Source organism: Lepidochelys olivacea (assembly GCF_965140295.1).
Source record: "Lepidochelys olivacea isolate rLepOli2 genome assembly, chromosome: 4".
NCBI classification, from domain to species: Eukaryota; Metazoa; Chordata; order Testudines; family Cheloniidae; genus Lepidochelys; species Lepidochelys olivacea.
Window position 1 is genome coordinate 96,665,660 of NC_140414.1, and position 13,946 is coordinate 96,679,605.

Sequence of the window (13,946 nt, forward strand, 5' to 3'; positions counted from 1 at the left end):
TCATGATTCCCCAGAGGTAAAACAGTAAGAGTAGTGGAAGAAGCTTGGAAAACATTGTTTTGGATTTCTCCGGCTTTATTTCAGCCAGATAAACACACTTGTGTGGTTTTACTGGTTTTCATTGTCTTACAATACAGCTGATATTTATCAGAATATAGATTCATCACTATCTGCTTGTTCTGTCTACAACTATTTTAAAGCATCTGTAGGTTTTTCAATATTCTCAGATGTATATTGTATTTTTCTTTAATGTCCTATAAAGCCCTAAATGTTTTTGAGTCTTACTGAGTCTCTGTTCTTTGGATTTCATGGTAGCTGCCATCAACAGTCACATGAACTAACAGTCCTCTGACTTTTAAAAAGAATGTAAAGCTGGCAGGGCATTTTAGTAGTGGGTCCTTGGCTCAGGAAATCACTACTCCACCTTTGTAGTATCAAAGCCCAGTTTTAATAAACTGCAGGGCACTCTGCAAAGACCCTGTCTGTTTTTTACCAGGCTTTTTTGGGAAGTAGAAAAATGAGTGAGGTTTTGGAGTAAGTGGCTGAGTCAGTGTCTTTTTATTTTGCAACCTTTTTTTGTTAAATATTAATTTTTGGCATGAAAGAGCATCTATACGAATATGAAGTAAATTACAAGATATATTCCGTGATATATAAACTTTTGTGTATTAAAGTTCATTTTTCTCATATTTCAAAAATGTTTTAAAGTGGATTCAAAATTCAACATACTAGAAAGCCTGTAAGGAATGCTACTTATGTGAACATTAGAACATAATTTTATGTATTCTGAATAAAGTTCTGTTTACATTTCAATTTAGGTGTAGGATACGCCTTTTAAATATAAGTGCAGTCATTTTTCAAAACGTGTTAGTGCATTCTTTGAATGCCGACTTACTGATCTTTCTGAAGTAATTGCATTTGTCTGTTGGAATTATGCCTTTGAACACTTAACAGTAATCCATAAAGGATATACGTCTACATATCATGGCAATATTTGAAATGTTTTAGATATAAACTAACTACAATATGTAATACATGGAAAAAATAAACCAAACAAGTTTTGTTGACCCTAACATTAGCTTAAAAAAATAAAATCAGTAAATGTTTAAATAGTGATGTGGACCTAGTGGCTTATAGTCAAAATGTTCACTACTTATAGTGATGGCTATAATCCCAGCAAAGTGCAATTAACCAGTCTGAAACTGAAAGTACAGAAAAGAAGAGCAAATATACAGAGAAGCAGAGATTGTAAAAACATGAGACTAATAAATTACACTGGAATGATTTATGTTTGAATGAAATAAGTCTGGTATATTTCCCATTGGCATAAAAGGAAATGTCCTCTTTTGGCCCTAATGACAAGGAAGCAAAAAAGAGTATATTGGTGAAGGCAGAAAAGAAACAAACTGGACCTGTCCTAAAGGTACTGTAGCTAGAGCTGTGAAAATAACCTGATTTGTTTTTTTGGTTCATTATCAGTTTTGAAAAATTGGCAGAAGGGGTAAAATTAGTTTGACCCAAACTGAAAATGACCGTTCTTAGCATTTTTGGCAAATTGAAAAAGTTGGGAACAATTTGTTTCTGGTTGAATTAAATGTTTTGTTTTGGGGGCACTTTTAACTTTATTTTTTTTCCTGTGTTTAAAAAAAAAAGAAAGACTAGAGTGACAAAACCTGTGGTGCTGGTACAGCCCCTGTTCCCCTTCTTTATGATGGCACTCACCTGGGATGTGTGGCACCCTTCGGAGCAGAGACTTGAACCCAAATTTGCCCCCTCCCAGGTGAGTGCCTGACTATAGGGTATTCGTTGGTAGGTCTTGCTCAATCTCTGCTGTGGAGATTGTTCCACTTTGTATGAAATTGTTAAGTAGTCATTGGCGCAGGGACTGGAACCCTGCCAGCTCAGTGTCCTAGCCACCAGGCTATAGAGTCATTCAGTCTCACCCTGGCCCAGTGACTGTGGTTCACCAGAGGGGAGTTGTGGTCTAACAGGCCAGAGTTGCAGAGGATTAAAACCTTTCATGTTGCTCAGGGAGAGGAAGATCATAAATGGCTTTTTTGTCCTCATCTTTGCATGTACATCCCAAATGCCTCTCCATGGGACAGCACAATCGCCTTGCCATGCCATGCCTTCCACGCCAGCCACCTTCCACGGTCCCATATGCATCCCTACTTCTTCTCCCTAACTCCACACAACCCATCTCACTTCTACCAGAGCACCAGGCTGTAGCCCCTGGGACATTTGGATTGGTGGAGCAGGGATGTGAAGTGGTAGAGAGAGCACAGTTTTGTAAGGAGTGCATGGAGAAGTGGTGCTCAGGCTGAACAGGGAACCTGTGGTGGAATAAACAGAGCAGAGGGGGCTGCACTTTGACGAACGGGGGAATCCTCTGTGTTCTACTTTTTTCATCCCAAGCAAACCCAATGTACCCTATGCCCTTACCAATCAAGCTTTTAGGTATTCACATATATTTTGATGATAGATGAGGGTTGTGGTTGACGGTGACACTCATTGGCAGAAGTGTGTTAAGGAACAGGGCTGTGAGAGATGATGGGAGTCAGCTGTTTGCAAGTCCAGTAGGAGAAGTGGAACAGGAGGGTGGGGGTGGGGGGGTCCAGCATTGGAAAGATATTAGAAAATCTGTAAGATTTCCCCAAACACACACTTGCTTAGCTTACAGTTAAGGTTGCTCAAGTGCATAGCCTCTCAACACAAACAATAAAACCAAAGGAAATCACAAGTACATAATCCAACCGCACACTTCAGTTGTGCGTTCAATTTACCTATCACGCCACCTATGTCACCCCACAACTACACAGACCTCCTTAGATTCAAATGCATGACACTGTGTTGATATACAACAATGCTAAACACTAACTCTCTACAATGACATTTTCACATGATTACAAAATCGAATCTCTTTTCATAACTCTTAACTGCATTACATTCTCACAAATTTCCTGCACAAATATAATCCCTCCGTTGTTTTACTTCTCTCACTGTATTACCACCATACCATATTTCAGATATAAGAACTACGTGTTAACTGTTCCCACAATCTCAACCTAAACACATTTCTCTAACTAATTTGGTAAGAATTGAGGTAAGCATTTGGTTGTAAAAGGGAGAAGGTCTGTGTGGCTTTTTTTGTAATCTGGGATGGTGAGGTATGTTGAAAAGTGTGGGAGAAATTTATTTAACTTGTGACTTCCTTGGCTTTCATTGTGTTGGTAGGATGTGTACCTGAGCAACTTTAACTGGAAGCTAACACATATTTGTATGGAGATAAACAAGAAGTTGTGTGTAAAATTTCCTTTTTAGGATGAAAGAAGCCTAGGTCAAGGTACAGATAAGATAAGGAGCCTTTCTGTCTCGATATTTAGTACAGCTACTGTTCAGATGCATAACCACAAAGGCCCCAGTGTTGCAAAGTCCCAACTAAGTGGTCAAGCATACACATAAGTCTTTGCAGGATCAGGGCAAAAATCATTATCATTTGATTGTGTAAAGGCTTATGTAAAATAAATGGTGATCTTGGTGCAATTCTTATTGGGCATGTTAGCACCCTTGTCTGCAATTTCAGGAAAGAAGCCAAAGATCGAATGGACATGAAAAATAAACCTCCCTATCAACCCCAGAGGAAAGTGAACAAAATTAATGAGTTGGGTGAGAAAGCCGTATTACTACTGGCCTTGTCCCTGTTCTGTTTGTTGAATAGAGGGACTTCATTCTCCAGGACTGTCACTGTTACCATTCATGAACAATACAGTCCTTTAAATATTTACAAAAATGTAGTATGACTAATCCTTAGGAATCCACACCTTAAAGTATAGGGAGGTACTCAAATAGCATTATGGTAGGTGCCAGGTTATTATAATTTAATATTTGCATTGCAGTAGCATCTAGAGGCTTCTATCAGGATTTCCCCATTCAGCCAGATGCTGTAAACATGTACGTGGAGAAGGTAGTAGGTTAACTTGAAATTGAATGATACGAGATGTTATAGGATAAGTGTTAAGCAAAATTGTAGGATGGGGTATGTTGTGTTCTTTTTGGTCTTCGTCCCACAGAGAGACAGAGGCTTGGACTCGTGGACGGAAGCTCCACCCAGACTGCTCATTTGGAACTTTGAGGGGGTTGAATTTGAAGGATCATTGTTTGGCTCCTGCAGAGAGGGGGGGTCTAGACTGTGATCAGCAAGAGAAGCACTGCTGAGGTTTTACAAGATTATGCTTTCCCTAGTGGAGTAAGAAGTAGAAGGGTTACTGAATGCAACTGTTATGTATGTTATGTTTTACTCTGGTTAAATAAGTTTAGTGGTTTTTCAAATCCAGTAGTTGGAGGCATAGTCAATCGGTGGGTTTTGAAGAGATCTTCAGTAAAACAGAGTTACGAAAAGCAGCCAGAATCATCCGGTATTTACTGACAAGAGGAAGATAAGAGGGGTAAAAGGGCTAGTCTAATGATCCAGAGACACCAGTGTTGAAATAAGGTACGTGCCCAGGAAGAAACAGGTTGTTGCCTCACATAAGAGAAAGCTCTTACAGTCTAAGTAATTTTGATAGATAACACTTCATTGGTGGCTGATAATGACTTGTCACACTCATATTGCACCTGAAAAAACCACACAAATTAAATAACTAAAGAAACGCAATATAGCTTTTTAGCTAAAGGGCTCAACTTTGCTCCCTTTGCAGACAATGGCAAAACTCCCATTGACTTAAATGGGAGCAATATCGGGCTGAAAGTGTTTATTTTGGCTTTATATTTCCTGGTGGTTGGCAGAATAATTTTTCAAAGGAGGCCATCAAACATGCACATTTTAGAAGCTGAGTCAAATCTAACTGCATGTAGGAATTTAAGCTGCTATGGTTTCATTTTACTGAAATGTCTCATTAAATTCTACATCCAGCCAGTTAATTGAAGATGAATTTATGTTATGCCACTTTTTTTTAATGGAGAGTAAAGGTCATCTGATTTGTCACATCATCTGTCCTTCAACAATTTTTTAAAAAAAATCATAATCAATTTGAATTGGTAGTTTAGTTTTGTTACAATACTGATTTTAATTTTTTTTTAAAACGTGGACAGTATGAAATCTTCCTAATAACTAAAGCTTTCTTCCACTTAATTTGTGCTTTTGTTGCTACTAACAAATAATTTGCAGTATGGGTTTTTCTGTACACCATTGATAGACTCTATGTGCTTGTCATCCCAGTATACTGGAAATGTTACTCTCAAATCAAGGGTTCCTTTCTGGTTTTGTATGTCCTCACCTGCTCCTCACTGTAAATCATTGAGATGTCAAGTGTAGTGATTAATTAAGCTGCACGTGCAAGTACTTTTTTTCACCTGTCAAGTAGGAAAGAAGACTTGCTATAGAGAATTGTGTGATGCTGTTTAATTCACTTCTTTTTCCCCAAGCTGTGGAGTTTGCAGTAACGTTTTACATTTAAATTTTCTTTCACATTTTTATAGCTGTAATTCAGTGTTGGTTTATGAATTTTAAATCTTACAAGGCATATTTACAAGGGGATATAAAGTATTATAGTAGCAGTTTTACATAAGTGAGCAAGACCAACTGTATAATATAGTGTTATCAAAAGTTATATAGTCAAAATCTTACTAGTTAGAGTAGTTCTAATCGGATACAATAGATTAGTTTTTAAACAAATTGATTAAACCTACATCACTAGCCTAACAGGTTTAATAGTTGTAGTGATATTTTTACTGTAACGAAGGATCTTTTAATATTTTATGGAAAGTACGTTTGGTCCATTCTGTGTGCAAGATTTTAATATTGTATGTTCAGTTTCTTGTGTGTATGTATTATATGCCTTATATAGTACACTGTCTATACATATGTGTGTGTATGCGTACACGTGTGTGTGTGTACACACAATTTTATTGGAATTTGGAAAGCTTGAATGTTTGTTCGACTCTTTTTCAGGCAAGTAGTAAAATTAAATTGTATTGTGATTTTAATCTAATTATTAAAAGGTCCAGGAAAGGAAGATTACAAGGTAGATTCAGGTTTTGAATCAGTTTTGCCATTGGTTTAGCAGCGGGTGGGCAGGCAGATGCCTGCTCAGAGTAGAACCTATTGCCATTTTTCACCATTGATAGAGTAGCCTTTCAGAGTCAATGAGCTCTGTCAATGTGAGCTTGTCAAGGCTACAACTTCATAGACCTGAGAGGCGGTTTGAGAGGTCAGCCCTTTTCAGGTTTGCTGTGATGCAAATGAACTTTAATGCTTAAACAACTATTGGAATTTTTATGTCTGCTCCTTGTTCTTTTTTCTTCACAAAGTCATTGACGAGACATTCAGTGCTTTTTAAATTGGAAGTTGCATTGTGCTAAAGACCTAGTACAGATTTACGGAGGGCTGAAAGCAGTTAGATCATGTTCTTTTCATGGTGCGATTAGAATCAAATCGATTTCCCTACAGCCTTCAGCATTCAGATGGCAATTTTAACAAAGCTTGGGGGCTAGACAAGGGACAAAACGACTGAACTGAATGTTAATTACACTCTGCAGCCTTATTTTCTTTTGATTTGGAGCTGACTGGCAACTAAATTAACAAAAGTGTGACCATAACTGCTGCCCTATTTTCATTTAAAAAGAGAGCAGACTCTAAAAGGCTATCTTTACAAAGAAACAAGTTAGGTCTGCTGATCATTGTTAAAGGACACTGTCTTAAAAAATAGTAGTAGTTATAATAATAATAATAATTAATAATAATAAACAAAAAGAAACCCTGAATTCCAAAAACTGATTAAATAAATTTAGTCACTGACAAAGCCACCTTTTAAAGTTCTTGTAATGTCTGCTTTTAAAATATAATGTAGTAGAAACACAACCCAATAATGATTATTCATAGATTATAATTAATTTATTTTTAATCATATGACCATAGCTCAGGCTTAAACATGTTTGGTGTTGAAAGGTTGTATGGTAACTAGAGAGCAAGTAGCTGATTTTAAATAAATATTAACATTTTGCATTTGAAATGCCAAGCCAATCATTTGAAAACAGTTGAATTTTTATTTTATTCAGCTCATACTTGCTTGACTCACAGATTTCTAGTTTGTGATTGTGAGTGTTTGTTTATACTACCTCTGTTATTTTACAATAATAACAGCAAGATGCTTCCCCCCTTCATCCCCATTGCTTTGTAAGGAAGCTGCAGCTGCACTAAGTTGCAGTTGATCCTTGTCAGAGCTGCGTCCTTTTGCACCTGCAGCTCTGTTGGTCTCATCTTAACACCTGGCATCATGAATTATCCTCTTTTATTCGTACTTGCTAGCAAATCCCATTAAGGGCTGAGCAGTAGACATTGCGGCAGTCAAATGACCATAAATGTCAGAGTACATTTCTAAAATGTAAGTATAACTAAATTATTATACTTAGATACTCAAAATATCTCTAGGCATGAAGCTGTACTTCAGAAAGATTGCTGTTTTTCATTACATTTTGCATACATGAAGATTGATAAGTTATTAGAATTGCATACATGCAAAATTTTATTTGTAAAGATTTATCAACATTTAGATTTCAGAATGTCAGAATTCTTTGCATGAAATGTCAAATGTAAAAGCACAAATGTCCAAATCTTGAGAATCTGAAATATTGGTATTGCACTGCATTTTTGTGTAAATCCTAGATTTTTTTTTTAACCATTTAGCATTTGTGCAAGTTACCATCCTACCGTTCCATATTCGGATTTTCCTGGCTAGTTTTCAGAGCTAAAGATATAAAAGATTTTCTTTAAGGTATTGGTTAGATAGAATATTTATACTTGACCTCTTGCATTACAAAATAAAGTTTACAGCATCTTTCAGCTGTTCAAATAGGGATGTTTTGGAAGCAGTATATTCACATTTTTTTGTGTAACATTCTTGCTGAGACTTAAAAATGGTCTGAAAATTGCTGTTGAGTACTCTTAGGAGTCCAAGCAATTAAAACATATGTATAAACCATTGTGCTCAAAGGTTGCAATTCTTTTTTCACATTGTCACTTAGTTTTTACTTTTTAAAAAGGATCATTTCTGCTCTAGTTACTGTTTAATACTACAGAAGGTTTGATAGTATTGCAGACCACCCTGTACTCAGTCACTGTCCTATACCTCTCCCCTTTTCACACAAAAGCAGCTGCAAAACAAAGTTTTTCTAAAACCAGTCAAGAGTAAAATTCTTTCTCATTTGTCTTCCAGACACGAAGATCGATTGAGAAGTTATTAGAATGGGAAAACAATAGGTTATACCACAAGGTGAGTGCCGCAGGGAGCAGCTTCGTACTGTTGGAGTCTGAATTGCACAGTATGGAAACAGATGCTTTTGTTGAACGAAAAATATGAAAGGTGGACAAATGGGCTAGTCTGTGTGCTGCAATAAAATACAGCTCATTTTTCTTCTTTTTCTTTCCTCCTTGTCTAGCTGTGCTTGCATTGGAGACTGAGCAAAAGGAAATGTGAAACGAATAACATGATGGAATATGTAAGTTAAAGGGCTGTTTTGTGAGTTTCTCTATTAAATGATCATTTATTTTGCTTCTGATCTTATTCTTTTCATGATTATTAATCAGTAAAGGTGTCAGGAGCTTAATCGCCTGAGTGCAAGGATTTTCTACGGTTCACAGATGCATGGTTTCATGTGCAGGACTGATTTATAAAGTTATGAATGACTTGAAAACAAGGCTTCACTGTGTTCTGAAAAATAATAAATTAATTGCCAAGATAAAATAGCTTGAACGTGTGTTGATGGAGTGTGAAATTTTAGATGCTGTATAAAGAATAACCACAACTTTGGTTACGCAGCAAGTCAGATATGGCTGTTTTATATAATGCTAATCAAGTCTAAAAGTATGGAAGAAGACCTTTCAGCTAAACTGTTGGAGCTTAAGAAATCTTTAGCCTTTATAGATATTAACTGCCCCACATCTCAACTGTCTTGAAAGTATCTTTATCTTTAATAGGGTCACCTAAAATATTTGTAAAGTCAGTCTTACAAGTAAGCTACAAAAGACACTTCGGTTTGGTTATTATTCCCTAAAAAGTTCTCAAGTTATAGAAATATATACGCTGAAAAGTTGCATGCCTTCTTCAGTCAGTCAGTATGACATTTCAGTTTGCTCACCTAGCTGCCTTCTTGCTCTTTTATTTGTTTTCTGTTTTATTACTGTTTTCAAAAACTTTTGAGTGTAGTCAAGGGAGAGTGAATGTGGTGAGATGAGTCTGTTAAATTGATTACATCACTGAAATATGTAGGATTTCCTTAATTGGAGAAGTGTGGGCCAGGAAGGGGTTAACTATTGAAAATAAAGACTAACCTTGGAGAAATACTTAGGATAGCACTTCTTAAATATGCATGGTCTTTTGTTATGTGATATTTTGTCTATTCTTTGAAACAATAAAGCCATCATAGAGGCATATAAAAAGATTGGTTAAAATAGTGTTTAAATAATTAGAAATTATCTTAAAATCATCTTTTCACTGCTAGCATTCCCCTTTCTTCCATTTTCACACTAAATCCTATTTCTAGCCTGAAACATAAAAGGATTTTTAATGTCTCTTTTCACAGTCTAGCTCTATTTACTAAACTGAATAAGTAGATTTTTTGTATCATTATCTATTATATAAAACATGTTAATTTATGACAAGATGCATGATATTTCACTATAAGCAGGAAAAATAGCAAATTTCAGTAAGCTGTTTTGAGCTTTACCCATATGAAGATGTCCTGCTTTTTTCATCATGGAATGCTTCTGTTTTTCTACAGAAGTAGTTAGTATTGTCACTTCAAATCCTTTGCAGACTAAACTGAAATTAAGCAAAAGAGGCTACAGTTTTTTTAATTAATTTTGGAGGGTGGCTTATTAGAGTTTCAACAAATGTTCATCTTTTTTTAGGTGAACTTGTATGAAATTATAGTCACTTTTTATATAGTGGACATTCTGTTTAACTAAAGATTTTAAATCAATTGGTCTACTTACAGGACTAAAGTTAAGCTTGTGCATAAGTGTTTGCAGGATCAGGATCGAAGAGTGAGAAATATTTTTAAAAGCTTCTAACAAGTTAGCTGTCGAAATATTTAATATAGTTATTTTAATCCAACATTGATTTTCCACAGAACTTGTGTTCCATTCTTTTGTCTGTAGCTAGTTAAGATGCTGGTTGTATTAAAGCTGTCTTAAATTTTCCATTTATAAGTTAACTTTAAAAAGAAGTGGGGTGGAAAAATGAAGCTAAGACTTTCAAAAATGAATGCGGAAAGTGAGGCTTCCATATCCATATTTTGGCACCTAAATAGGGCTTGTCTACAGAAAGGTTTTATCTGTTGGTCTTGATGATAAACAGTGTGCAAGTTGTTTCACTTCACCAGTAGAAAAAATGACTTGCACCTCTTCAGCTTATTCTAGTTTGAAACATGGCCTGACTTTCAAAAGCACTCAGCACCCAGCAGCCCACTGAGGTCAGTGGTGCTCAGCATTTTTGAAAATCAAACTACTTACTGAGTTGCCTAAATTTATATTTAGAATCCTAACTTTAAGGCTTTGAAAACCTTGGCCTCAGGGATCAAATCCATGGATTAAACACCCCCTGACCCCCCCGCCATACACACCTTTTTATAAAAGACAGATGAGGCATTCATCCTTTAAACAGCCAGCTAGTTTTTTTCCTATGCACCCAAATGTACCTACTGAGTGTCAGCTTTTTGTCTGTTTCAGGTAATATGCTTTTTATATGATAGGCTTTTGATGATGAAACGTATTATTTAAAAAAATTTTAGGAATGCAATTTTAATTGATTAGAAGAAAGGCTACCTCCTTTTACCAGTGTGCTTTGAATTGCACAGTTAGAAACCAATAAAATTCAATTACATTCCTTTGTTGAACAGAGTAGAGTGTTAGGAGTCCCAATCTTACTGATGTGTCAGTAATTTTATGGACAATTTTATGGAGAGGAAAGTTTTGAAAGAGTAGTTTTTCTTAAGATGCCCTTCAACACACACTAAGGGGTAGATTATATTCAGATATGTTATATTGATGGCCTCCTATAGCAAAATGGCTCACACATTAGAATCTAGCTCTGAATATTCATGTTGAAACACAAGTCAAGTTTCTTGTTACCTACCTGAGAATTTGTTTGATATGGAGATGGGCCTTGAAATATGTAAAACAGATTATTAGTGGAGTAGTAATTAGTACTTTTTATGGAAAATCATTGAAACTAAGCATGTTTTTTTATTTTCAATTGATTGCAAAACTGATCTGAACTGAGAACAAGTATTTATAGTTTAGTTATAAAGTTGTTTTTACATGTATTCATCTTCTCTTTTTAACATCCATATCTTTACATTTTGTTAGAAAAAAATTATGAGCCAGTTAGCTGAGTTTGTCAATGGATAATTAGCTGGTGGCTTATTTTAACATGACCCGTGAGCCATATGTTTCTCTATCCCATATGATACTCTGGCTGTTAAGGTTTACTGCCCTTAGATTGGCACATGATGTGTATCATCATTTCCTAGTGGTCCCTTACCTAATGAGGGTAGCATGGCCCTTGATTGTTCATTCCTTCCTCTCTCCCCACATTTTTAGATAAATGTAAACAAATTTTGTGAGTGGTTGCTGTGATGAACTTCAGTTAATGGATAAGACTGATGCCAAGTTTCATTAAATTTGTTTTTCTTTTTATACAGGTCATTCTGATAGAATTTTTACCAAAGACACCGATTTTTCGACCGGACTAGCATTTGCTTTATTTATAGAGACTTATCCAAGTATGTTGTCTTTCCAATGGTGCCTTGCTTGGTGCTCTCCTGGTGGTGATATAGCATTGGTTCTACAGATTATTGTGGTGGTTTTTGTTCTTTTTATTTTTTAATAACAGCATGTTCTAAGTGCATTTTGTCAAAATTTGCAAAAGTCATTTCATGCAAATGTTAAGTACTACTTAAGTTATTACTTGTACTTCCTATGTTTGTTAATGTATCTTGATTTTCAGAGTCTTTTATATGTGTGTGTGTATATACATAACATAAATATACAGGTGAAAATAGCCTACAAGCGAGCAGATATTTTTTTAACCCATAATACACATAATGAGTTGACTGTAAATTGTGGAAGTTTTTAATATTTAACCTGTATACCTAAGTAACTTCTATGACCCTCCCCAGATTTTGCCTGTGACATTCTAGTTGTATATTTTTATTCCCCCCGCCCTTTTTTTTTGGCCGGGGAGGGGGGGAAACAAAGGGAATATCAGCCAGCCACCTCTACTGAGATAAAAAGATATGCTTGTTTGAAACTGTCCATTTTGGAACCCAAATGTCAATGCACCAGTAGAAGTTTCTGTGCTCTTTTGTGAAGAAATCTATCAGCTGGTTCTGAAGAAGTTCTATCTTAAAGGTTAATAAACCAGAATTTGAAGTATTTTATTCAGACTGGAAAAATCATGGAAAGGTTTGCATGCATCTAACGATTACTAGAGCTCAGGATCACAAAAATACATTAGTATTGCAACTTATAATGTATATATCTTAATTCAGGTTAATGCCATGTAACAGCTTAACTCTTTACTTCTTATTGTTTACCAGAGCTTGTACACAAGGGTGCAAAAATATTTGTTTCAGTAAATTTATTGTCCCAAGAAAATCTTTTCCAGGTTTTTTAGGGCTTTTAAAAATGCATTTATAACCTTACGTAGGCCGTTGTTTGAGAGAAATCTTGAAAAATACAGTTCCAGACACAAATGGAGATGGATGCCTTGTATCACAAAATTAGTCAAAGCAGGGTACGCTGGACAATAGTGAGAACTTAAGAAATGTACTGGATAAATATTTATTGCACCCTGATTTCTTCCCATTTAGGTTTACAAGGTTTATTTTCTGCACAAATATGATTTTAAAAAACCTGGATATGTGATGTATGCTTGGGTCAGGCCAGTCCTATTTCATTCTGTTACTTATCTCACTTTGTTGTACGTATCTTCATATATGTTTGTTTTTAATAGCTACTCAGTAATCTTATTTTTAAGTTTGTTCTTTGTATGACTGGAATTACTGTACATGAACATTAATGTATGCTAAGAAACTGTTACTCATACATCTGTGGTAGCAAGCAATAATGTGAATAACTATGACAAATATACTCTGCTTAATATTCGTATGAATGAAAAGTTGATATCACGACACAAATACCTTTCTCTTTTTACTCTTTTTACTCTTTTAAATACAAGGTTCATTTCTCATTAATATATACAAGTACCTGGATGTTATGAACTATTTTTGTATTCTTCTTCAAAATAGTTATTCTCTATAAATCTTCACTAGTGAATGTCATATTCATTGTTTGATATTGGGAGCTGTCTAGAAAGGTCAAGGGTTTTCTCTGAATTATCTTAATCTGTGTTCTCTATATATGCTCCAGAATAGAGATCTTCCATTACTCAGCTTTTATCTATTGATTCCTACTCTCTGCTTTGAAGAAAGGAGCTGTTGTGCTTTTTGTGTAAGCTGCAGGTATGTTTTACTGTTATCAAAGTTCCCAATGGACTGTATAAAATAGCTCTTTCATGGACATATTGTTGGGTATCTGTTATCCCTTCCAGTTCCCCATTGGTATTTCATTAATGAAGAAGTGTCTGAGTGGCTTAAAGATTTGCACTTGGGGCATATCTCTTGTAAAGCTCTTATATGTAGTACTGCCCTGTGTTAACACAAGAGCCATGACTGCTCAAGGTGTCAAATGTTTATTAACCAAATGGATGTCAGTCTCATTTTATCAGACTTTACAGCTCATTTTTTAAACTTCTGTATCACTCTTTGAATATCTGTTGTAGAAGTCCAAATTAGAGTTTTTGTAGATCAAAAACTTTGGAAATTCCTTGACATGAAGGACAAGTCAAAAATATCTGAAATGCTCGAAGAAGCAATTCTCAATGTCT

General features: G+C 35.5%; 1 protein-coding gene across 1 annotated transcript in view; it reads left to right on the forward strand.

Annotated features, from left to right (window-relative positions):
- CHIC2 (cysteine rich hydrophobic domain 2) overlaps nt 1–13,579 on the forward strand; it is a 33,640-nt gene extending 20,061 nt beyond the window's left edge. Inside the window, exons 4-6 of the mRNA XM_084627097.1 lie at nt 8,214–8,270; nt 8,437–8,496; nt 11,701–13,579. Coding sequence (XP_084483223.1) covers nt 8,214–8,270; nt 8,437–8,496; nt 11,701–11,751 — 168 coding nt within the window. The 3' untranslated portion in view covers nt 11,752–13,579. The remainder of the gene's footprint in view (nt 1–8,213; nt 8,271–8,436; nt 8,497–11,700) is intronic.
- The last annotated feature ends 367 nt before the right edge of the window (nt 13,580–13,946 follow it).